Source organism: Trematomus bernacchii, unplaced genomic scaffold, assembly GCF_902827165.1.
Source record: "Trematomus bernacchii unplaced genomic scaffold, fTreBer1.1, whole genome shotgun sequence".
In the NCBI taxonomy this organism is placed as follows: domain Eukaryota; kingdom Metazoa; phylum Chordata; class Actinopteri; order Perciformes; family Nototheniidae; genus Trematomus; species Trematomus bernacchii.
The window spans coordinates 4,056,099-4,078,598 of record NW_022988043.1 but is presented as its reverse complement, the minus strand read 5'-3'; the positions used below and the strand labels follow the sequence as shown (position 1 = coordinate 4,078,598).

At 40.8% G+C, this 22,500-nt stretch overlaps 3 protein-coding genes across 3 annotated transcripts; 1 reads left to right on the top strand and 2 right to left on the bottom strand.

Moving 5' to 3' along the window:
* Positions 1–2,587: 2,587 nt before the first annotated feature.
* sf3a1 (splicing factor 3a, subunit 1) lies at positions 2,588–9,583 on the bottom strand. Its single transcript, XM_034117825.1, has 16 exons — positions 9,513–9,583; positions 9,309–9,387; positions 8,388–8,497; positions 8,091–8,292; positions 7,753–8,001; positions 7,582–7,660; positions 7,343–7,489; positions 7,051–7,247; positions 6,528–6,639; positions 6,130–6,437; positions 5,791–6,030; positions 5,512–5,704; positions 5,229–5,380; positions 4,839–4,940; positions 3,098–3,169; positions 2,588–3,004 (listed from the first exon to the last, which is right to left on the bottom strand). The coding sequence occupies exons 2-16, from the start codon at positions 9,354–9,356 to the stop codon at positions 2,903–2,905; spliced, it is 2,313 nt and encodes a 770-aa protein (XP_033973716.1). The 5' UTR covers positions 9,357–9,387; positions 9,513–9,583; the 3' UTR covers positions 2,588–2,902.
* Positions 9,584–9,674: 91 nt separating this feature from the next.
* On the top strand, positions 9,675–9,926 carry ccdc157 (coiled-coil domain containing 157). The gene has a single exon (XM_034118572.1). It carries the CDS (start codon positions 9,675–9,677, stop codon positions 9,924–9,926), a length of 252 nt encoding a protein of 83 aa, XP_033974463.1.
* Positions 9,927–15,470: 5,544 nt separating this feature from the next.
* slc7a4 (solute carrier family 7 member 4) lies at positions 15,471–22,329 on the bottom strand. Its single transcript, XM_034118331.1, has 5 exons — positions 22,256–22,329; positions 20,343–21,406; positions 19,022–19,728; positions 18,760–18,868; positions 15,471–17,494 (listed from the first exon to the last, which is right to left on the bottom strand). The coding sequence occupies exons 2-5, from the start codon at positions 21,322–21,324 to the stop codon at positions 17,277–17,279; spliced, it is 2,016 nt and encodes a 671-aa protein (XP_033974222.1). The 5' UTR covers positions 21,325–21,406; positions 22,256–22,329; the 3' UTR covers positions 15,471–17,276.
* Positions 22,330–22,500: the final 171 nt, after the last annotated feature.

Sequence of the window (22,500 nt, the reverse complement as noted above, 5' to 3'; positions counted from 1 at the left end):
ACACTAACAAATTGTGCTTCAATGTCCGGCACACTTCCTGGGCTCGGTGCCAACACAATCCAAAACTATTCCTACGCTACCTTAAAACAAACTAACGCTGTGTCGTCAGCTTGTGTTTCATAGTTAGTCATTCGCCAACTTTGTGAGCTGGTAAACAGACGAGTTAATCATGTTTCTGACCCAAAGGTGTATGGTTTAGCTCTCCTGTCCTTCCGAGTGTGTTGGCCAGATTTTTGCCTCAACCTTGTCCTGTCCTGGGTTACTGTTACCTTCTTGATGCCACGGTTACCTCTAGTGGTTGCCTTGGGAAAATCTTATTATTTTTTTTTAAATTGTATTTATTTAAAAAGGGACTGACGATGCACATTAAACATGAGCACTTGGGTCCATTATGTAAATGTACCAGATTTAGAGGCTCCTTTTTATATGCAGTCCTTGGCAGATTGATGGCATTAAAAGCAAACGGCACATATGCAAAAGCACATGAGCATAATTGTAACCTAACACATAAGCACAATTGACTCACGATTGCAGCACATATACCCATTTAAAAGCCCTTATATACAAACCCATTTACACGCCACAGACATTGTCTAGTAACCAATTGTACAGATTGTGTCTAAGATTAAGATGAACCGTTATGGATACCTAAGGCAGGGTTGCCAACTTTGGGTACCTGGCTGGAGTGAGATTTTGATATCATGGGTTTAATTCGGTTTAATTACACATATGCGCACGAAATGACTGCTATCGTGTCAGCAGCGAGACCTTAGCATATATATAGGATATATATACAATATATACAAATACACAATAATGGACACAGACTATAAAGGGCACACAGTTTCATTCACTAATGAAAGTCAAACATGTTTGTTTCCACTATTTTATTGTGTGCCTGTCGCGATAAGCAATTAATTGACTTATCGTACGATAAATAAAAATGAACTCGATAACTTTTCTGACCTCGATAAATTGCCATTTACATGAGGATGTGACTAGCAGTTTGAAAGGATGTACTTGAATTATTATTATATATTATCATTATGTCAGTGGTCTAAAATGGTCATACAACGGTGCCGACAATATTATCGTTTATCGCAATAATTTCCGGGAAAATGTATCCAACAAAATTAATTATCGTGAGAGGCCTATACATGAAACACACACACACAAACAAATCTACAGACTTACTCCAAACTGCCAAATATATTAATTAACACACTCTCACTCTCATATACTCTTTGACTCTATTTTGGCCTAGTAGAACAATAAGCAGCAGACTTTTACTTTTTTATCATTTCTACTGGATCTTAGATCTGCAGTTGCAGTTGCGGCTCCAGAGTATTTTTGTTGGGTAATCTATGGTAGGGCTAACCCATACAGTGGTGGGGCTCAAGTCAGTATTTGCAATGTAATTACATACACGCTCCCCCCGACAGTGAAACGCCACGCGTGAGGTTTAGATTATTTCCCTGTCTCTCTCAATCCAAATTGAACTGTATGAAATAAAAAGGCACATTTGTCTTGTAGTAAATAAAAAGGGCGACCTGGAGCCAATCCTGCAATTTCCCCACAGGTGAAAGAGTAGACATGCTGAAAACCCAACCCCTGCAGGGGGGGTCTGGGGGGATTCTCCCCCAGGAGATTTTTTTAAATACTAACATCAAATACACATTCTGGTACTCTCTTGAGAAGAAAAATAAATAAATCTATTACTACATATTTAAAAAAATGAATGCCATTTTAGTTTTGTGTTACTTTGTTCTGAAAGCTGAACCTGCTGCTCCTCACAGAGAGAAGAGGGAAGAGGCTGTGTGAATTACTTTACATTGTGGATAAGGGTGGATAGCCCCCATTGTTCTGTGTGTCAAAATGAAAGACAGCCCACACACCTATCAATGATCAAACCGTGGGGTCTTATTTCATTACGTGTTGATTTCTATCAACACGTAATGTTGTATCGATGATATGAGATGTACTACCGCAAAAGTATTCTCCGTCGGGACTTCCTGCAACAACACCACGCCGTTATCGTGATTCTGATTGGCCAGAAGACATTATCAAAGATGTTCTAATGAGAAGACGATCACTACGTGACAAAAGTTTTCAAAACCGTTTCTAGTCTTCGTATTCTTGTTTTTGGCGTGAGAATAGTTTGGGCAGCGTGAGAGCGTGAGATTGAGAGTGAAAGCGTGTGTCACACGCCAGATGCGTGAGAGTTGGCAACCCTGACCTAAGGTGAAATTCTGAAATTCCACTGTTTCAATTTTTTTCTTAATAACACACGCATAACAACCTGATTTGCCTTCCTTGCCCCTTTTTTTTTACCATCAACCTTAATTGACAACTGAGGCTTTCTTTAGCTTGAAAAGGGAATAAAATAACAAAGAGTTTGTATCAAAGTATCCTTCTTTGCCCTCCTGCTCTCTCCAGGGATCTGATGAAGAATTAGGAGCAGTGGGCAGCTAATTTCCAATCACCTAAATAAAGACCAACTGATCATTCTTGTACAGAGCATGAGGCCTTGATTAATTCCATATGTGCCAGTTGTTAACATTACACATAATCATGAAGCGATAACACCTTTTGTTTTTTAAATTCATTTATTTTGTATTATGGGGCTCCAACATGTTACAATTTGAAGTTACTAAATAGCATATATCAGGAAAGAAATCAAGAATTGAACCAATAGTATGAAGCAAGGCCTGCCAGCCAGTGTACAGCATAATTCAGTTAGCATTCCAAGATGACATAAAATAACAAAAACATCATACTTTTCACACAAAACTGTAAGAAAAGCACTTTATAATTGTGAACATTTTTAATAAACTAAAATGACATTGCACGATCAAGGGACAAAACATCCAGAAGAAAAATGGTTTCCTTCTTGCAGCATGGCTCACTTCTTTCTTCCACCTCTCTCCTTCAGTGCCAAGTGAATCACTGAACCGTTGTTCATGTTGTAATAAGCCAGGGAATTGGAATCCTTAATGAACATGCCCTGAAAAAGGAACAAAACAATACCAAATATTAGTACAAAGAATATTATCAGCTGGCTAAAAAGGTAAAAATGAAGGTTTACGGTTAAGCTTACCTCATACTGTAACTTCTGTTTCCCTGCTGCCATGCCTGTAGCTTCGTGGATTTTGACTTTAATAACAGACACCTGCGGAGACATTTGAGATGCATAAAAATGCAGTACAGTGCAATGCTTTACACTCAATTAAAAAAAGAGAATAACAATAAGCAGGGATGCAAACTCATCAGGTATGAAAAAGGTGACAAGGATCCGAGCCCCCCGACCCCACGGAATATCGGCTTTAAAATGAGGAATAACAGAGGATTTTAGCAGTCAGAACAACTAAAGCAGTTAATAATAACAGAAACGCCAAAGAGTCACATCTAATAGAAATATATAAAAGCATTTATTTGAATTGTGTAGCAGTCAGTTTATAATTTTGGCAGCACTGTTGAGCATTTTGAAAATGTATTTTCATGCCTCTGTGCAAGGCTTAGTCTTTCTATCTTTATAGCCACTGGTGTAAAGTAACTTCAGTAATTTCATAAACTCAAGTACTATACTTGGGTACAATTTTGAGATACTTGTACTTTATTTAAGTATTTCAATGTTTTGCTACTTTGTTCTTCTTCTCCACTACAGTTCAGAGGTAAATGGTGTACTTTTACTCCACTACATGTATTTAATACCTTTAGTTACTTTACAGATGTGGATGAATGATGTGAAATCTAATCAAGTGTTAAATCAGACTTTAGTTCCACTTGGAGTAAATTCACAAGCTACCCTGCAGTATACAAAGTCATTCAAACTAGCTGCACCTTTATCAGCTTTGAGAACACTTTAATGATCAATCATTATAAAACATATCATATATATTATTCTGAAATGGACCAATCTGCACAATGACTACTTTTACTGTCGCTACTTTAACTATATTTTGATGAGAATACTTTTCTACTTTTACTTGAGGAACATTTTGAATGCAGGACTTTTACTGTAACAGAGTATTCCTATACTCTGGTACTTCTACTTTTACTCAAGTACAAGACCCGAGTACTTCTACTTTTACTTAAGTACAAGATCTGAGTACTTCTACTTTTACTCAAGTACAATATCTGAGTACTTCTACTTTTAATCAAGTACAAGATCTGAGTGCTTCTACTTTTACTCAAGTACAAGATCTGAGTACTTCTACTTTTACTCAAGTACAAGATCTATACTTATACCACCTCCGTTTATAGCCTATGAAAAAAACTATTAGAAAACGAAGGCTAAAGCTAACGTTAGCAGATAGTGACAATGTATGCTAGTTAGCTAGCTCGACAACGATAATATTGCGACAGAAAAACTTTTCAGTGCACATCACGCTCTGCCGCTCCGACAGGGTGCACTGCTCTGAACACCTGAACGGCCCGTTCTAACAGCTGTTCACCAGCGGTCCAGTCTGTGCCACAGTGACTCCGGACCGCACAGTTAATATTAACGAACGCACCCGTAGATAATGTAGCTAATGAAGCTAGACCATCATCGTGGAGCAGCAGAGCCTTATTATACATCCATGAGCAGAGCCGACAGGCAGGAAGACTCGAGCGCACAGCTCGCGCTGCATTATAATATATACACCATGCGTGTCATGATGGCACATAACAGCTCGCGGACGCCGATAACTCCGGGTCCCAGACCCCCCCCATACCCCAAAAATATTTTTATTGCAGATCTACATGAATCACACAAACGACCTATTTTGGATTCAAAACGGCGAATTTCGCCGAAAGGTGACAAGTTTGCATCCCTGAATAAGGCAAGATTTGCATACCTGATCTGTGAGTGGGACAGTGAAATTCAGCACTTGGCCATTTAGCTTCCATTCGGTCTTGTCCTGCATGTTGGGGACCTGTACTTTAACTGCAACAGGACCCTAGAGAGGAATACAAAATAAATCAAGTTATGAAATGAAATACTGTGCCTTTCTCAGTCATCACAATTGAAAATATACATGGGAAAACTAGACTTTGTATTCCCAAACATTACCCAGAAAGAAAACAAAGAACAACTCAGAACTTTGATCGGATTGTTGGCTCGTATATTTGAAGACCTGCCAATACATTTAAATCTAATAACAGTTTGAATCCTGTATTTCAAACTGTGTCTTCCTGCAGATCGATGAATAAAAATAGATCAACAACATTTCAGTGCTCTCACAAACCTTATTTCTACGAAGGAACTCCTCCTCTGGCATAAGGTTGTCCTCTGTCTTCATCTTCTTGTTGGCTGGTTCATCATCATGAGGTGGGAGTGGGTGGGACTGTGCAGGACCAGAGCTCGGGGGTTGTGGTACTGGAGGGGCCGGGACGAATGCTGGAAGAAAAAGTGTATTTGTATTCAATTGATAAAATCCAGTGTCCTATGTGAGAAAGGTTAATCTAATTACCTCAACAAGGTATATTTATTTAGGTTGTTAGTTATTTATTTACGTGTCTTCATCTTACCGGTTGGAACCACCATGTGGGGTGGTCTCGGGACCATCATGTGAGATGGAGGCATTGGGACCACATTGAGGCGGGGAGCAGGAATCATGGGAGGCATTGAGGAGATGACTTGTCCAGATGCAAGGCGGACCACAGGAGCCATAGGTCTCTGCATTACAGGAACAGCAGACAGGAGAGTGGTGCGCACTGGCATCTGTTTGGAAACAACAAATTAGTGGGTTATTTTTAGTTTAATCATTTATTTTCATGAACAATTAACTGTTTTTTTAAGTTACTCACCGAGTGGAGTGGGCGAGCCATTGACATTGGGGGTCTCGGCATATTCATTGGGGGCATTGGAGGCTGATGATGATGATGATGATCACTGGGCTTGCTTGGGCCAATTTTCTCCTTAGAGTCGTCCTCTCCCACCAGCCCTTTGGCCTTGTGAATGGCTTCAATCTGCTCCTGCAGGGTGATGTTGGCCTGAGCTGCCTGCTGGGTACGAGCCATGCTTCCAGAGTGGCCATCCCAAGTAACCTTGTAACATGAAAAGATCAAAAACATTTTGATTCAATTTTATTCAACTCAGGCATTATTTTACCTTACACTGTAGTATAAACCCACAACTTAACTCACCTTCTCTTCGGGCTTCTGGATCTCTTCTTCACCAATCTTCTTACCGATGGCCGTCTCTTCCACACCGAAGATATCTGTACGCCTCTCAGCCAGTTGTTTCAAGCTGCTCTCGATATCCAAACCAGGGGCATAGACTTCGTCTTCAGTCTGCCTTTCTCTGATGCTGCGGTCTCTTTGCTCCAGCCAGCGCGGATCAAGCAGACCAATGCGCATGTGCTCTTGCATTTTACTGGCTTGGATCTTCTCACCAGTAATTGGTGAGATGAGGTACTCATCTGGAGTAACAATGGAGGGCGGAGGCTTGGAAGCTGTAAGGAAAATATAGCATGAGATAAACACACTGCACAGAGAAAATAGCTTGCACTTAGTATTCCCTCATCTAAGGAAGCATCCGTTACCTTTGGGATCGTAGTCTTTCCTGATGATAACCTGGTCTGGAGTTGGGGGCAGAGGAGGTGGCATAGGGTTATCTGGTGGCAGTGGAGCTTTATCATCGTCATCATCAGATCCCTGGAGAGAGCAGGAATGGGAGAATGAAACATTGTTACCAGCACTTATTGTTATTATGTTCTCTTTTCAAGCAGAGGTAAGAAAACATAGGTTGTCAATAAAGGGTGATTGGTAAAACAAAAAGGGGGCAAAGAACCAGCCTTGGCTGCAAGTAACTTTTCCTTTCCTCCAAGATGATGTCTTTAAATATCTTGCTTTGTCAGTCCAAAACCCAAATGTATTCATTTTTCAAGATATTAAAACTGAGAAAAAAAATCAAGAAATGTCTACATTTGAGGGGCTGAAAGGATTTGGATGAAAATCACAAATGTACTTAAATAAGTTGAATGACAAATCCATGAGAGCAGCTGCAATTATAAAAAGATAAATAGTATACAAGGCGCAGTGATAAATAACTTAATCAGTTCTTACCTCATCCATATCCTGCAGCTGTGTGTCTTGATCAGGTTGTGAGGGCTGACCCGGGGCCCGACTCTCCCTTTCATCATCTTCATCCTCACTCTCAACCTCCATCTCCACCTCCTCGCTCTCTCCATACTTCTCGTAGCGCTCTTGGATCAGGATGCGAGCGCCAAGCTCCTCTGGTGTGGTGGGCGGGGGGAAGTGGCCTGAAAAAAAAAAAGATGCCAATTAATGATAAATTATTCTAGCTACATTATGAGGCTCACAGGTTTAAAGATTATAATAATTGTCGTTATATTACCTTGTTCGTTGGGCTGGAAATCCACCGTCTCAACCACTACAAAGTCATGCCAGTCAATTTGGGCATATGACACCCGCTCTTTCTCTCTTTCCTCCTCCTCCTTCTTTCTCTCGCGCTCCTGGAACTTTGCCCATTCAACACGGTACCCTCACCTGATGGTTGTAAAAAAAGACAACGGATTAACATGGGCGAGATTCGATTAAATTCTTCATCTGAAAAACATCCACAGTTTAAGGGCATTACCTGATCCATAACCTCTCTTGGATTCTCAGACTCTCTCTTCAGCTTGGTCAGAAGGCCTTTGGGAGGGATCAGAATCTACACGATGCCGGAAAAGATTGAGATACAGATTAGCATCTCCACCAAAACAAAGATTAAGAACAACTTAGAGGAGAAAGTTGTTGGTTTACCTTAGTGTACTGTTCAACCAGTTTGGTGAAGTAGTTGAAAAGGCTGTGCTGTGGTCGCAGAAAGTCAAACTGGTAGTTCCTCTGTTCTTTCTGCATGAGCTGGGTAAGAAACTGGCGGCCGTTGCGAGCAACAAACTGGGCAGTGAGCTTGACAACATCCAGATCAAACGCTGAGATTGAGGGGGGATCTGCGATGAACTCATACTCAGGGGGTGGTTCTTTGGGGACAACTGTCTCTTGAATCACCGCCTTTTGACAAATGGAAAGTATTAATTGTCAAGATGAAAATACTACCAATCATTAGAAAATAAAAAGAAGAGCAGACTGAAATGTCTTACTTTTTGTGGAAGCTGAGCCTGCAGCATGGCCTGCTGCATAACTTTAGGCACGGCTGCAGACGGTTCCTGCCCTTTACCCTCCTTGAATTCATTGACCTTGTGACGATAGTAGGCATGGTAGGGGTCGTTAGGGTTGAGGAAATTAAACTTTGGATTGTTGATCTCATTCTGACGGATTCTTGCTTCGAACTCTGGTCCATTTCTGTGAAATGACAAAGAATTTGTGAATCATAGGACCTTGTATCCAGGTAAGATTTGCAGCTGTACAAACAATTCCATTATACATGAGTTACCAACCTGGCCACAAAGCTGGCTGTCTTGTCAACTATGTTTCGGACCTCAGGAGGTGGATAAATGATCCCAACAATGGGTTTCGTAGCAGGGGTTTCTTCTACTGGTGCATCATTCTGTTAGCAAAGGGTACATGTTAGACTGAAAAGTGCAACAAATGCAAAACAAATGTAAAAATACAAATCACATCTACATTAATTAAACCTGACTAACTACCAATGGAAATGTCCCCTTTGTGGGACAAATAAAGGAATTCTGACACAAGATTCAACTGATTTTAAATGTGTGTCTGTGTTTTCCAAATAGCAATAATAACCCCCATACAATTTGATAAAACGCCATGCATATGGGTTTAGTTTTATTTAGAGGTGTTTTGAGCTACATGATAATAATGCTACCACTACAAACTCAAAATAGAGATAGGAGAATGGACCTTGTTGTAGCACACAGTCTCTTTCTAAACCTTTCTAGGAAATAATATCTGAGTATGCGATGATAATTCATAGATTTCGCTGTCGACTTATTGTAAAAAGTTATGATAACTGCTTACAGTGAAACCGGTAAATTATCTTAGGTAACGTTAAAACACATCAGTGTTCCTGGAGAGTAAACTAGCAGATTTTTAAACGACAAATATCAATATAATTACTAAACAAACTTAAGTATGCTGCTCCTCCGTTGTATTGAAAGTATAACAAAGTTTTGCAGACATTTCGAAGGATCTTTTTTGTGAATGGAGCCTGGAAGCTAACAACAAGCTAAACCGAGTGAATCCTTGTGGGGATTATCCAAAATAGACTCTACCTGCCCTGAAATTCAAATGTATGATAGTCGTTTGCCAGTGAAGGAAATTGTATTTAGTTTCCCTTACAGAAAAAGTACGTCAGCTAAATGCTAACATTAGCCAACTAGCAGCGGTGTATTCACCTTGTTGTTGGGCTCCGGCTGAACGATCTGTACAGGCCCAGGCGGCATGGCGATGTCCTTTTTGGGAAATTGAAGTAGCCTGCAGAAACCCAACCAACGGAAATAGTTTATTTACTAGGAAATACCTTTATTATACCAGATATTATACTGCAAACACACGCTATAAAAGCTACAGCTCTACATTTGCTATATTTCAGCACTTACCGCGTCGCGCTTTCGTTGACTCAATGGAGACGTATTACTTCCGGACACCGGCCGCAAAGCATTATGGGACTAGTAGTACTTCTTTTGCAGGTTGCTATGGATATGTGATGCCAACAAGCCGCTTTCAGACACAAACACGAAATATAAGCTAGCCTTTTAGACATGAGTCAGTTTCTGGGTCGTCAGGACTCTATTGAAAGCCTGAGGAAAGACGTCGTCGACCTCCAAGGTGCTCTATTGGACGTTTTTTCCAGAACCGGACCGGTTCGCTTCACTTCCTGGAAGTTCCCCGATAAACTCTCATGTAACCTAGACATGGTAGCTCTGCTGGAGAAATACGATTTTGTGGATGGGGAGGATGCGTACAATCAGCACTCTCACATTGTGTTACTGGAACTGTTGGTTGACAGGTAATACCAGTGTTGTGAAGTAACTAAGTACATTTACCCAAGTACCGTACTTAAGTACAATTTTGAAGTACTTTACTAGAGTATTTCAATATTATGCTACTTTTTACTTCTGCCCCACTACAAATCAGAGGTAAATCTTGTACTTTTTTCTTGTACTTTTATCTTGTACTTATTTAATACCTTTCGTTACTTTGCAGATTCGGATTAATAATGTGAAATATACCTAAATTAAAATTCCCAAGCAGCACCTTTGCCAGCTTTGAAAACACTTTAATGCATCATTAATTACAACCAATGGGCAAATCTGCAAAATTAGTACTTCTTCTATCTGTACTTTAAGTACATTTTGATGCTAATACTTTTGTACTTGTACTTGGAGAACATTTTGATTGCAGGACCTTTACTTTTTTACTTTACTCTAGTAGTTATACTTTTACTCAAGTACAAGTTCTAAGTACTTTTTCCACCTCAGGATCATACACACTCAAGTTATTATATCACATTTACAAATATTTCTTAAGGACTAAAAAAGAACGTGTCTTTTTTCTCTCATCTCTCTGCACCAGGCTACTGCTTCTTCTACAAAGCCTTAATGCATATGTTGAGAAAATAAGGTGCAGCCACAGGAGAGACCAAACCCAGCAGAAAGGCTGCCTGTCAGTTGGCCTTGTTGTCAGAAACTATTGGAGTAATTTAGTTCAATTTGCCAATCTTAAGGTATACAAATTGTTTTATTTGTAAAGATACAACAAGAAAAAGTATGGCAAAATATCTACTTAGAAATCTCATTATGTATTGTGTTTTTTCCCTTCTATTAGGAGAGTTACAAAGACACAAAGAAGCAGAGAAAAGTAAAGACACTTGACTGTGATGGGACAGAGACAGTGTCATTGGTCTCCCCCCAAATGAGCCAAAGCAGAGATTACTTATCTCCCTGGTCTTCATCAAGCTCCTTTAAGTTTTTGCCACAGAGTCATGTACCTTCAAGTTCTACCCACAACACCCCATGCTATCATAAGGTTGACAGCCACCATGTGAGCTCCCAGACTGTTGAATCATCCCTTGTTCCCTGCAATGCATGCCACCAAGTGCAATCCACTTTAATACAAACAGGACATGCTTTTGTGGAACTGCTTCAGAGTGAGAGCCTGCCCTCCTCTCTGCAGCCGCTCTTAGTCGCTGTGGAGGACACTCTGGAGCTGGGACATATGACAGCAGGCGATGTTGCCCAGTGGGCCAATGAGCAGCTCAGAGACATGCGTCGGCTGATGAAACATCTTCAAGAAGTGCGGAGTACTGTGCAGCCTCTGAAAGAAAGACTAGTGGCAGCAGAGGCAGAGCGGGATAGATTTAAGTCTCAGCTGGAAAGAAAACAGAAAACGTTCAAGCAAGAGATGGAAAAACACCAAGCCAACATAGTCCAGCTGGAGTTTTCACTGAGTAAAGCACAGAGATGTGTCAAAGAAACAGAGCAAAGGCTACAAGAGGAGCAACGACAACTCAAGAGAGGTGCGGATTATATTATATATATATTATATATTATATTATAATATAATAATAATATCATAAAGGTTTTCTAAATATCACATTTAGGACTTTATGTTTAATATTTTTGTACCAGAAACCTTGAGCATGGAGGAAAGTCATTCCAGACTGAAAGAGAAAGAAGCACTGCGGCAAGATGCATTACAGACACTTGGTAAGGATATAATATTAACATTTTGCATATTGTATCAATTGCACTTGTCTGACACATATTAAATAACCTGAAATGCTGTATGATGGATCGTTTTCTCATGAGGTAGAGTTTGAAAATAATGGCCTGCAGGAGAAAGTGAGGGCTTTGCACACAGAGCAAGAGGCCTGTGGTAAACTCCAGCAAAGGATCCAGGAGTTAGAGAGTCAAATCTGTGAAACTCAACTCCGCCTTGACAAGGAGAACGCCAAGTATCAAAGCGCCTGTCGCCAGCAAGAGGTCAGTGTCATCATCACTAACACAATATTATTTGTTATTTAGGCTGGAGAGCATTACAGGGTTTGTATAGATTTATAAAGGATAGTTTTGTGTTGTTGCGTCTAGTCAATGCAGGCAAAGCAGAAGTCTTTGCTGGAGAGAGTGAACGCTCTCGATGAAGAGTGTGAAGAGCTGCAGGGGCAGGTGGGAGAGAGGGAGGAGAGACAGATCGTCCTTCACAATCAGCTGCTACAGATGTCCGAGGAGAAGGAACAAATGCAGGGTCAGCTCACTCAGCAGCAGGTATTTGATATATATAGTGCAGCATTATCAAACATTACATATCGAAGACTTTATAAAGCTATAGTGCCTCACGCTGGGATGTTCTTTCCAACAGGACCTGTGTTTGGAGCTCAGAAGGGAGAAGCAGACGCAGGAAACACACGCAGGCGAGCTGAAGAACAGTGTGGCTGAGCTGAAGGAATACGTGCAAGCTTTAAGGGAAAGAGAGAGGCTGTTAGTCGCTTTCCCAGAACTCAACCCTACAGCCCAACCACAGAGTAGGCAATCATTTGCATTACTTCTCCATAATTATGAACATCTTGCACGAATCATCCACCTATTGGCCTTACCTTATTGTATGTAGATAAAACGAGCTCAGGGCTATGTACACTCCTGAAGCGCACCTACTAGCTTCTGTTTCGTTAGCATGCACAATATTCTTGTATCCAGTCATTGCTTCCATTTGCTTATTTTTTTGGTGAGTTGATTAATCATGTTGTAAGTATAAACTTGTTCACTTCATATTTTCCAGGTACAGGAAATGTGCTCTTGGATATGGAGCAACAATTGCAGGCAAATAATATTCGTATAAACCTTCTGGAGCAGGAGAACCTGACCCTGTACACCAGCCTGGTGAAACTGAGAGAAAGAGCACAAAATAACGCCACCGGGGTAAGACTGATGAAAACATGTGAATTGATTTGGGTAACACATGAACAAACTTGAATAAAAAAACGAAAATTCAGCTGTTTTTGGGATTTAGAAAATTACATTAAAACTGTGCCTTTTCCTGAACAGGAAGCCTCACCTCAGCAGACACGTATCCTCTCTTCATCAGGCCCATCATTAGAAAAGCAACATCATCCCCTTACACAAATGCAGAAGAGGTCATTGTAAGTTATATTTGTTTAAATGTTTTTCCTTTGAACACAGTGAGCATTATCCCTACATTACTATGAATGATTAATCACCTCGCTGCGTTTGTGGTGTGGCCTTATTTCTCCTTTGTGCCACAGGCAGAGCAGCAGTGCAGCGCGGCTGGGATACGGCAACAGAGGGAAGGAAGCACAGCGAGGGGAAAGTGGTCTGGAGTCAGCCGGGTCAGAGGATCGTGTGTCCCCCGCCTCCCCCTCCCCCCTGCATCTTCACCTTCAAACCCTCCAACTCGACACGGGCTCCACCGCTGCTAAAAGCCAAACAAAGACACCCAGTAATGCTCTCCTCTCTCACTCCAGAGGCTCCAATCAGAGGAAGAAAATGAAACCCTAAAATGTGAAAATGCAGTCAAAAAGACAGAGAAAAGAACACAGCTTTGTATAAGGTGTCATGTATCGTAAGGGCACCTCCCCTACATAAATATTTCAAGATGTCTAAATGAATATCATACCATACTAACACTAATGCTTTTGTAATTTTACATTTTAATTTTGTATAATTATGACAGCGGATTAGCACTGTTACCACTGCTTTTATTATTATGTAAAGATGAATTAAACTTACTGTGGATTCATATGCAAGTATGGAAAAATGAACTCTTTATCAGCAGATTTTTGTATTGCTGCAACTTTAAAAAAAAAAGGTACATTATTAGAATGTTTATTTTTTAGATATTTATTTGAGAAATTGTGTTTTGGCTATTTCAGAGAAAATTACATTCCTGACTAATCAAGGTTCTTTATCACGTTGAAAATCTTGTAATCCAATATTGCCATAAAGCTTTTATAACTCCTAACCTCATTGATTTGTAACATCAACCAATTACCACTTTCACTAAGAGTCAGAGATATTACTGCTACCTTGGTATGAATGATTGAGCATATTTCCTATTATCTGTAACTTAAAAAAGGAAAATATATCCCAGCTCCTCAGATTTCTTAGTCTTATATTTTAAGATATTGAATGCTTCTCAGAAAATAAACAATAATTATAAATATTCCTTGGTTCATATAAAAGAATTGGCATATTATTCTATGATGAGAAAAATCATTGCTTGCAGCCCTACTGTTTATCAGTGGTCATATCATTTTTGTTGTATAACATAACGATAAGATTATTAATGAGCATTATAGGGCCCCTTTAATAGGGTATTGATGTCTTTTGTATATTATGCTTCCTGATATATGATATGCAGGCTGTATCTGAATAGGTAGCCTTCAGCAGATGGCTCACTCTGAGTGAATCACACAAACAAACACCAGAGACAGATGTGTTGATAGCTTCTAAGTGCTTTCTGACAAAGGTCAGATGTGGGTTGTTTCCATGGAAATGCAAGTGTTCTAAAGGATTCAATCTCAGCTGGTTCAATACAGATCTTTTATTTCAGTTCCTCCAAGATAATCTGTGAGTTATTCCTCATTAGTGCTCCGAGATCACGCCACACATACTGTGTAGATCAATATGAGAGGACGCTAACTGCCTGTAATATTATGTTTGCCCCACGCTTCATGAGGCTTGCTTTGCAGCGGTAATTTGAGATGAATTTAGTTGTGTTATCTGAGTCTACAGAGCCACAGACGATTTTGTCAGACCGGCATTATAGTCAAACACACAATGTATCTGTGTTTTTATAAACCTGACAGATAGCGACACAAGTTTTAGTAACTAACCTCAAACACCTGATTAACAATACAAATCCTCTGTAATCTCTCACCAATATTACCTGAACCAGCCCCTGATCTAACTACTAATTCCCTTAAAAGACAGCTCAAGACCTGAGGGTTAATCCTTAAATTGGGTTAACTTTACAGCTGTGTCATCAAGCATCTAATTGAAGTTGACAAAGTGATTAATTTATATGAACTATGGCATTTAGTCAAGTTAACCCTTAAATGGGCATTCACATATACATATTTTGGAAAATGTATTGCTATTTTCTACATTACACCCATATTACACATTAATACACCCCAATTATATCGGTATTACACCCATGTTGCACTATTATTACACTTTAATTATACCCATATGACACTATTATTAGACCCCGAATACACCCATGTAACATCAATATGTCACCTATATTACACCCATACTACATCCTAATTGTTATTGCACCCATTTTACACATGGACACAGTCTGTCAAATGACTGTATCCCCAATGATACAGAAACCACTTAAGGGTCAATCAAGAGCACTAACAACACTTTGATTGACTTTGATAAGAATCATGTCTATTCTAAAATACATTCGACTAAACTTTTAGTTTCATTCTGTCCTTAAAGCTTTTAAGAATGAATTGTCTGTATTCATTTGTATAATGCGATTCCCTGAGGTGATACTGCAGTGAGATTATTCCACAATACTGATTTTTTGTAAATGCTGCTTCAAAACATTTATTTGTTTGCATTTTTATACAGACACAAAAAAGACAGAGAAAAGAGGTGAGGGAACGTTAAGCTCAAAGAAGCACCACAGTATCAATATCTTTCACTGGCCCCGACATTGAAAGCAAATGTAAAACCTAAAATTACTAGACAATAGTTTTCAGTGTGCAAAGTTGTACAAAAGTCTTTGAAATGATGTCAAAATGCCTTCTGCTTTACATTCTCTTCCAAGTTTGTGTTTTGGTTTAATAAAAAGTATGAAGTCATGTTTGAGTTTTTATCCCAAAAAAAGTAATAAATAAATCAGTAAAATGGATTGCTTTAACTTTGGAAATCAGTCTGCATTGGTTACAACACGTTTAAGGCCATTGGTTTCTTATGCAACACATGCAAACACAAACTAGAATGAATAGAAACATAGCATCTCCTCGGGATCTTTTAAGGTACTTTTACCTATGTGATAAAGCAGAGAGCCTCACGTTCACATGTCGACAGTGTACGCTGTGGGAATGTTTTCTGTATATTGTCCTCACATGTGTGCCTTTCTCTAATCTAGGTCAAACTGCAGACTGGCAACAGGGACTAATACAAATCTGCTGGGATTACACAGGCCTCAGAGACAAGAAGCCCATCCCATAACATAACAACCAATATCTGCTTGATCACCAATATTATACCCTGTTTGTGAAGATTCCCTTTCAGTAGGTTTGTGCTTGCCTTATATATCCAATCATCTTATTATCTTTCAGGTTATTTCAGGAAATCGTTATAAAATCTAAAAAGACAAACCTCAATAAATATGTGCTTTGAATTCTAATCTCATACCGACGGGAGAAAGTCAGGAAAAGGTATGCTAACCAAATGTGCGTGAGAAAAGACTGCACAATATCAGTGACACAAGAACGAGCAGGGTCATGGGACGAGATTTAGGAGATTAAGTGAAGCACTGAAGTGTTGTCAGCCACTTAGAGGTGAGCACACATTACTGATGGAAACTAATAGGGGTACATGCAAAACATATAGAACAAACACAGAAAGAGGAAAACTCAGAATAAGATTTGTAAAAAAAAGCAATAATAGAATATAGAAAAATAAATACATATTTGAGGGTATAGGATGAAATGATCTGCAAGAAATCACTATACAAAGGGGAGTTAATGAGTACCAAAAGGAGGAGATGGACAGAGAGGATCCAAAACTCAAGAGCATGTCATTTCTCTGAGGCTTTGGGGATTAGAGTGTGAGTAAAAAGGCAAAAATGTAATGTCACAAGTCTGTGCATTCCTCTGCTTAACTTGCAACACATGAACTCTTAATATGCTTCAAATTATATCTAAATTACAGTTTTGTTGTGTGTTGATTTTCCAGCTTCAGATCCGTGTTAGCATTTGTAAAAATCGTCCACTGAGTATACATAACTAAAAGTTTGTCACAAAGAAAGCACCATATATAACCTATTACTGTGTGGATTCTGGCAAACTGGCATGGTTGCAAGAATACAGCTGATCTTAAAGGATATATGTATACAACACACATTTGATGCTAATAGTTTACAGGAATAATAAAGCTCTCAACTGTACATTCCAGTATTACAAGATATACAAATAGGCTTCACAAAGAGATGGAGAGCGTGCATCCCATCCGGTGGTGTGCTTACATTTGCAAAGCAACGAGTACAGACTGTGGCGGGCCAGTCACACGGGAGTGAGATACAGAGAGGACACGAGTATAGTAAAGCGTATGAGTCGAACGGAAAATACCAGGCAGCAGTAATGACTTTGTTTTGGTCACACATCATCTCTTCCCTGCGTTCTCCTCAGCTGTGGAGGCAGTGTGGCTGCTGAAGTCGTGTGCAGAGGTGTCCATTTGTCCTTCGGGCTGGACAGGCTGCACCGTCTCTACTAGGCTGCCGCTGGGAAGCACCACGTACCGGGCGGCCATGTCTTCGGGCTGCAGCTCCCGCTTGCCCTCCTTACTGTGCCAGATCCCATAGCCAAAATACACAAACAGACCTGTGGAAAGAACAGCAGGAAGCATGAGTAACCAGGGCACACTGTACACAGGTGAGAAGGGAGAAAAAGTGATGCCACTTGAGATACAAGATTTGGTTTATGAAATGTTGATGGCTTTCGTATTTGATTAAATTGTGCAAATATATATATATATATTGGTGTTATAAAAAACTGTTAACAGATTTTAACAGAACTTTAATGTCACAATTAGGGCTGCACAATCTGAGGAAAAATGCAATTCAATAATTATATTACTTGTGATGCATCAGTAGATAGTAAAGTGAACACAAAAGTCTGCTTTACTGCTGCTTCCAGTATACTGCTTAAATACAACACATTGCTTTTCTAATAAAAAAAGTAAAAAAATGCATGAGGCTGAAGGGAATATAACAGTTTTTTTTGTTGTTGTCATAAACAAAGTATTAGACAATGATTCTGAACAGAATAAGTCCCTATGTAAAAAGTCATACCATCACAAATGTTAAAACAGTTCATCCATAACCATCCCACAAAAAAAAACAAGTATTTGGAGCCCTCAATGTTTGTCAAAGGCTTTATGTTTACTTTAGCCAATAAAACCCAGTACATATATCAATTTGTATTTACTCTTTAGTGAAATATTGATGATTTGTTTTTAACCCTACCTAAAGTCAAATTAAGAAATCCCAAGTTTTTTTTTCCTTCAGTGGCCACAACTTTCTTTAGGGAAACGCTGTGAGAGATGGAGCATAGCCTGAGACCCTGTCAAGTGTAATTTTCCATGCGTGTGCATCTCATTAACTTGCTGCGACTTCTGACAATAGTCTTTAAATGGTTTACTGATCCAGAGAAGGCTTAAGCTAATGCAGCTGATCATGTTTCCCCAGTGATCCCCCTTACTGACAGGGCATTAACACTGCCTGACCACCATCTACATCAGAGGATCTTTGACTCCAGAGGGAGTTTCTCCACCACACACTCCCCCCCCTGCCTGTAACGCCATCCATTGGACTCCTTTGTTAACTTCTGTAGTGACATCGCTTCTATTGGCTAGCGATCCAACACATTGTACGCAATAGGCTAAGGCCCCTTAAGTAAGCAAAATGCAAGGCAGTGTTTGTGTAAATAGGATGTTGTTTATAGAGTGTTAAATAAATCCATCATGTTCTCAGTTCAGAAAAAGATATACTTGTTTTGCGGGATGTGTTTGAGAGACAAAGCAATTGAGGTGAGTATGTTTCTCTTCAGCCGCTACGTTCACCGCCTGATTTTTTGTGTTTTCTTACCTACAACGATCCATACTGTGAATCGTATCCAGGTCAGATAGCTGAGCTTCATCATGAGGAACACATTGATGAGGATACTGGCAGCTGGAGTCAATGGAACCAAAGGTACCTGTGCAACAATGAGCACCATTAATAATCCAATTATTTATTATGTAGTTTTCATGACATTTGGCTTTGAATAAAATCTATCTGTGACCAAACAGAGTGTAAGAAAACAGTATTTAATCACAACTTATTTTGAAAAATCCACTAGGAAGCTCACCTGGAATGTTTTGCTCTTGCTTTGTGGCTCGTGAAGCCAGATGAGCGTCAGGCTGAGAACATACGCTAAAATAAAAATCACCAGCAGCATTGAGAAGCTCCAGATTGGCAGCTGCAGCTGATTGGTTCCAAACTCTAACACAATACAGAGGGAGACTGAGCTCACGATCAGTGTGAGGACGCAAAAGGCCACCACCTCTCCCGGCTCACAGTCCCCCAGCAGCTTGCCGAGGTACGGTTCCCAGTAAGCCTTCAGCTGACCCGGTCCACGCTTCTCACTTGACACCTGTCTCTCCACCAGCTGCAGTTTGTCAGAGAAGGACTCGTACTGCTTCAGCTCCCCGCTGTCCTCCCTGATGGTCTGAGACTCTGTGGGGGCAGGGGAGGTCTCAGAATTTGGGTTGGGAGATGTGGAAGCGGTTCCTTTAGAGCTGATTCTGTCAGGCTGGAAGCGCAGCACAATAACACTCGCTGCCACAAAGGTGTATGCTAGGAGGGTGCCGATGGACAGGAACTGAACCAAGGCCTCCAAGTCAAAGATGAGAGCCATGGTGGACATGAGGATCCCGAACACCAGGATAGCATTGACAGGGACTTTGGTGACAGGATTGACCCGTGCGAAGAAGGAGAAGAACAACCCGTCGTCTGCCATGGCGTACACAATCCGAGGGAGGGAGAAGAGATTACAGAGCAGCACAGTGTTCATGGCTAGAAATAGAAAGAGAGAGTCAATATCAGAACTGTAGTCAAAATATAGCACTGTTCAGGCTATACTACTTCCAGAAATGAATCATCATTTGTATCAGGTCTTAATGGTAAGGGTAGAAATAGGGACAGCCAACAGCAAAACATGCAACCCAGTAAGACCTTATACCAGACAATGCTTCATGCGGAATTCACTCGTTTGTGCCCAGGCATTTGTTTGAGCGACAATGGCAAAGAAAATTGTGTCTGTTGTGGGATGAAATGTCTAACTAGTTAATGTGTAAATAAGTTAAACTCAAGAACAACCAGATTCAAGTGAATAAAAAACAAAAAGGAAATATGTGAAGTGTTGGGAAAGAAAGTATCCCGGCATGTTGAAGCTTCACTGAAAATGACACGGCTAAGCTGCTCTACTCTGCTTTTGTATACCAGGAACTGTGACTCAAACTGTAAACTGTTACTCAATATATGAGTTGACTAAAATGGCAACCATTTATTCATTTCCGACCACTAGCTAAGGCCTGGTTGCACTTTTAAAAGTAAGACTTGAGCCCTCTTTGTGTTATTACACCTAATCAAACAGCAATTTACCCTCTCCGTTAAAAGTTGACACTCACCGCAGATGGAACCAATTGCCACGATAATTCCAGCCCAACTGTAACCCCGGCGGAAGAAGGCATCTGCCAGAGCTGAGTTTGGGTCCAGTGAATGCCAGGGTACCATTAGTGTGAGCACGGTGGAGACCAGGATGTAAGCTGCTGCTGCCAGTCCCAGGGAGATGGCAGTGGCAATGGGAACTGCTTTCTGTGGGTTCTTGGCCTCCTCACTTGAAGATGCAATTACATCGAAGCCCACAAATGCGTAGAAGCACGTAGCCGAGCCTGCCAGTATTCCAGATAGCCCGAAAGGTGCAAACCCTCCTTCTTTCGCGCTCCAATTGGCTGGTTCAGCCAGCATAAAGCCAAATACCAGGATGAAAATGATGACAGCCATGCTAATAACGGAAAATATATGGTTTAAGTAAGAGGACACTTTAACTCCAAAGGAAATGAAGAACGAGGCAACTATGAGAATCCCTGCTGCAAGGAGGTCCGGGTAATGGGCCAGGAAGGGCACGTTCCACTGCATGATGTGTGTCTCTGTGAAGTTCTGGATGGAGTGGTTAAAAATGGAGTCCAGATAGCCACTCCAGGCACGTGCCACAGCAGCACCACCAATCATGTTCTCCAAAATCACATTCCAACCAATGAGAAAGGCCCAGATCTCTCCCACGGACACATAGGTAAACATGTAGGCAGATCCTGTTTTGGGAATGCGTGCTCCAAACTCTGCGTAGCAAAATGCGGCCAGTAGTGAAGCAAAACCTGCAAAAATGAAGGATACGATGACAGCGGGCCCAACCATGTCTTTAGCCACAGTTCCTGTCAGGACATACAGCCCAGAGCCCACCATGCCCCCGACTCCCAACAGAGTCAGGTCCAGGGTGGAGAGGCAGCGTTTCAGCGACGTGGCCATCATGTCATCATCCAGTGTCTTGAGTCGGTTCAGTTTCTGACAAAGGCGCACCGCTGGGGAGCAGCCTCTCGGAAAAGTTGCCATGGCTACAGAGTTAGGGAGGCCAGTTGGGCAGGAAGGTGTTGAAACAGTCAGATTAGATCTGGGACCTGTCCATCAAGCGTACCTGCAACACAAAGCACAAATGTTTGTATAAGAACAGGAAAAACATCTGCAGGTGTTTGTGTTAACCTACATACTGTGTATTCTACACATTTGAGATCACTTTAGGAAACACAGAAATATAATCATTCCACTTTAGGTATATTGACCATACTGTTTCATTCACATATGAAGTGTATGGCTTTGCTATGAAATAAAGTAAAAGGAAACTAATCCTACAACTCAATACATAGGCTAGTCTATCAGGCTGTTCACCACACTTTAGATGATCGATCTTAACTAGATGTAGGCACTGTGGCCTGCAGGTGCATGTGTGGCACGGGCCATCACTGAGGCCAGTCCACGTCATCTTCCCGTGAGCTGATGTGTAAAAACACAGCCTAAAATACTGCCAACAATGTCTTTGGGTTGTATTTTTATCAGTGAATCCACACATTCATCCTCTTGTTCTGGGCGGTGCATCATCCGACTCCTGCCCTGGATAGGCATATGGCGACAACAGGACGCCTCCTCTACAATTACGTAACGCTTTATTCCCCACTAGAAATAAATCCCCCCCGTCATAAACAACAATAATCGTCTACACTCTCCAGTATATCCATGACCACATTATGTACTGTGGAGAGAATAGCAGACGAATATAATAGGCGTCGTTATAAGGCCAAATTAATAATTTAAAACAAAATGGAAACGGACGCTAAAGAGGATCGGTAGACTTCCTCTATCCTGGATGCTTTAGATATGGGATATCGCACTCTTAATTCACCCATGAGCAGGTGTCATTATCTTAATTATTTAATTTACATGAAGAAAACAGTCATTAATAACATAGGAAATGCTTTCATCACTTTACCGTTGTTGTTCAGGCTCTGTCATCTGTGCTGCAGGTCCGGAGCTGTGAGAAGTTGCCGGGGTGCATCGCCTGATGATGGAGCAGAAGGTGCGACGAGGAATAAACCCAACATGCACCGCCTGGGCTCTTCTTAAAGGCACAGTCAACTTTATACTCACAGGGCTTCCCCACTGCGCCCCACCCGTGTTACAGCAGCATGGGAGCACATCCGCCCAGAGGGGGTTCCCGGACCCTGACTACTAATG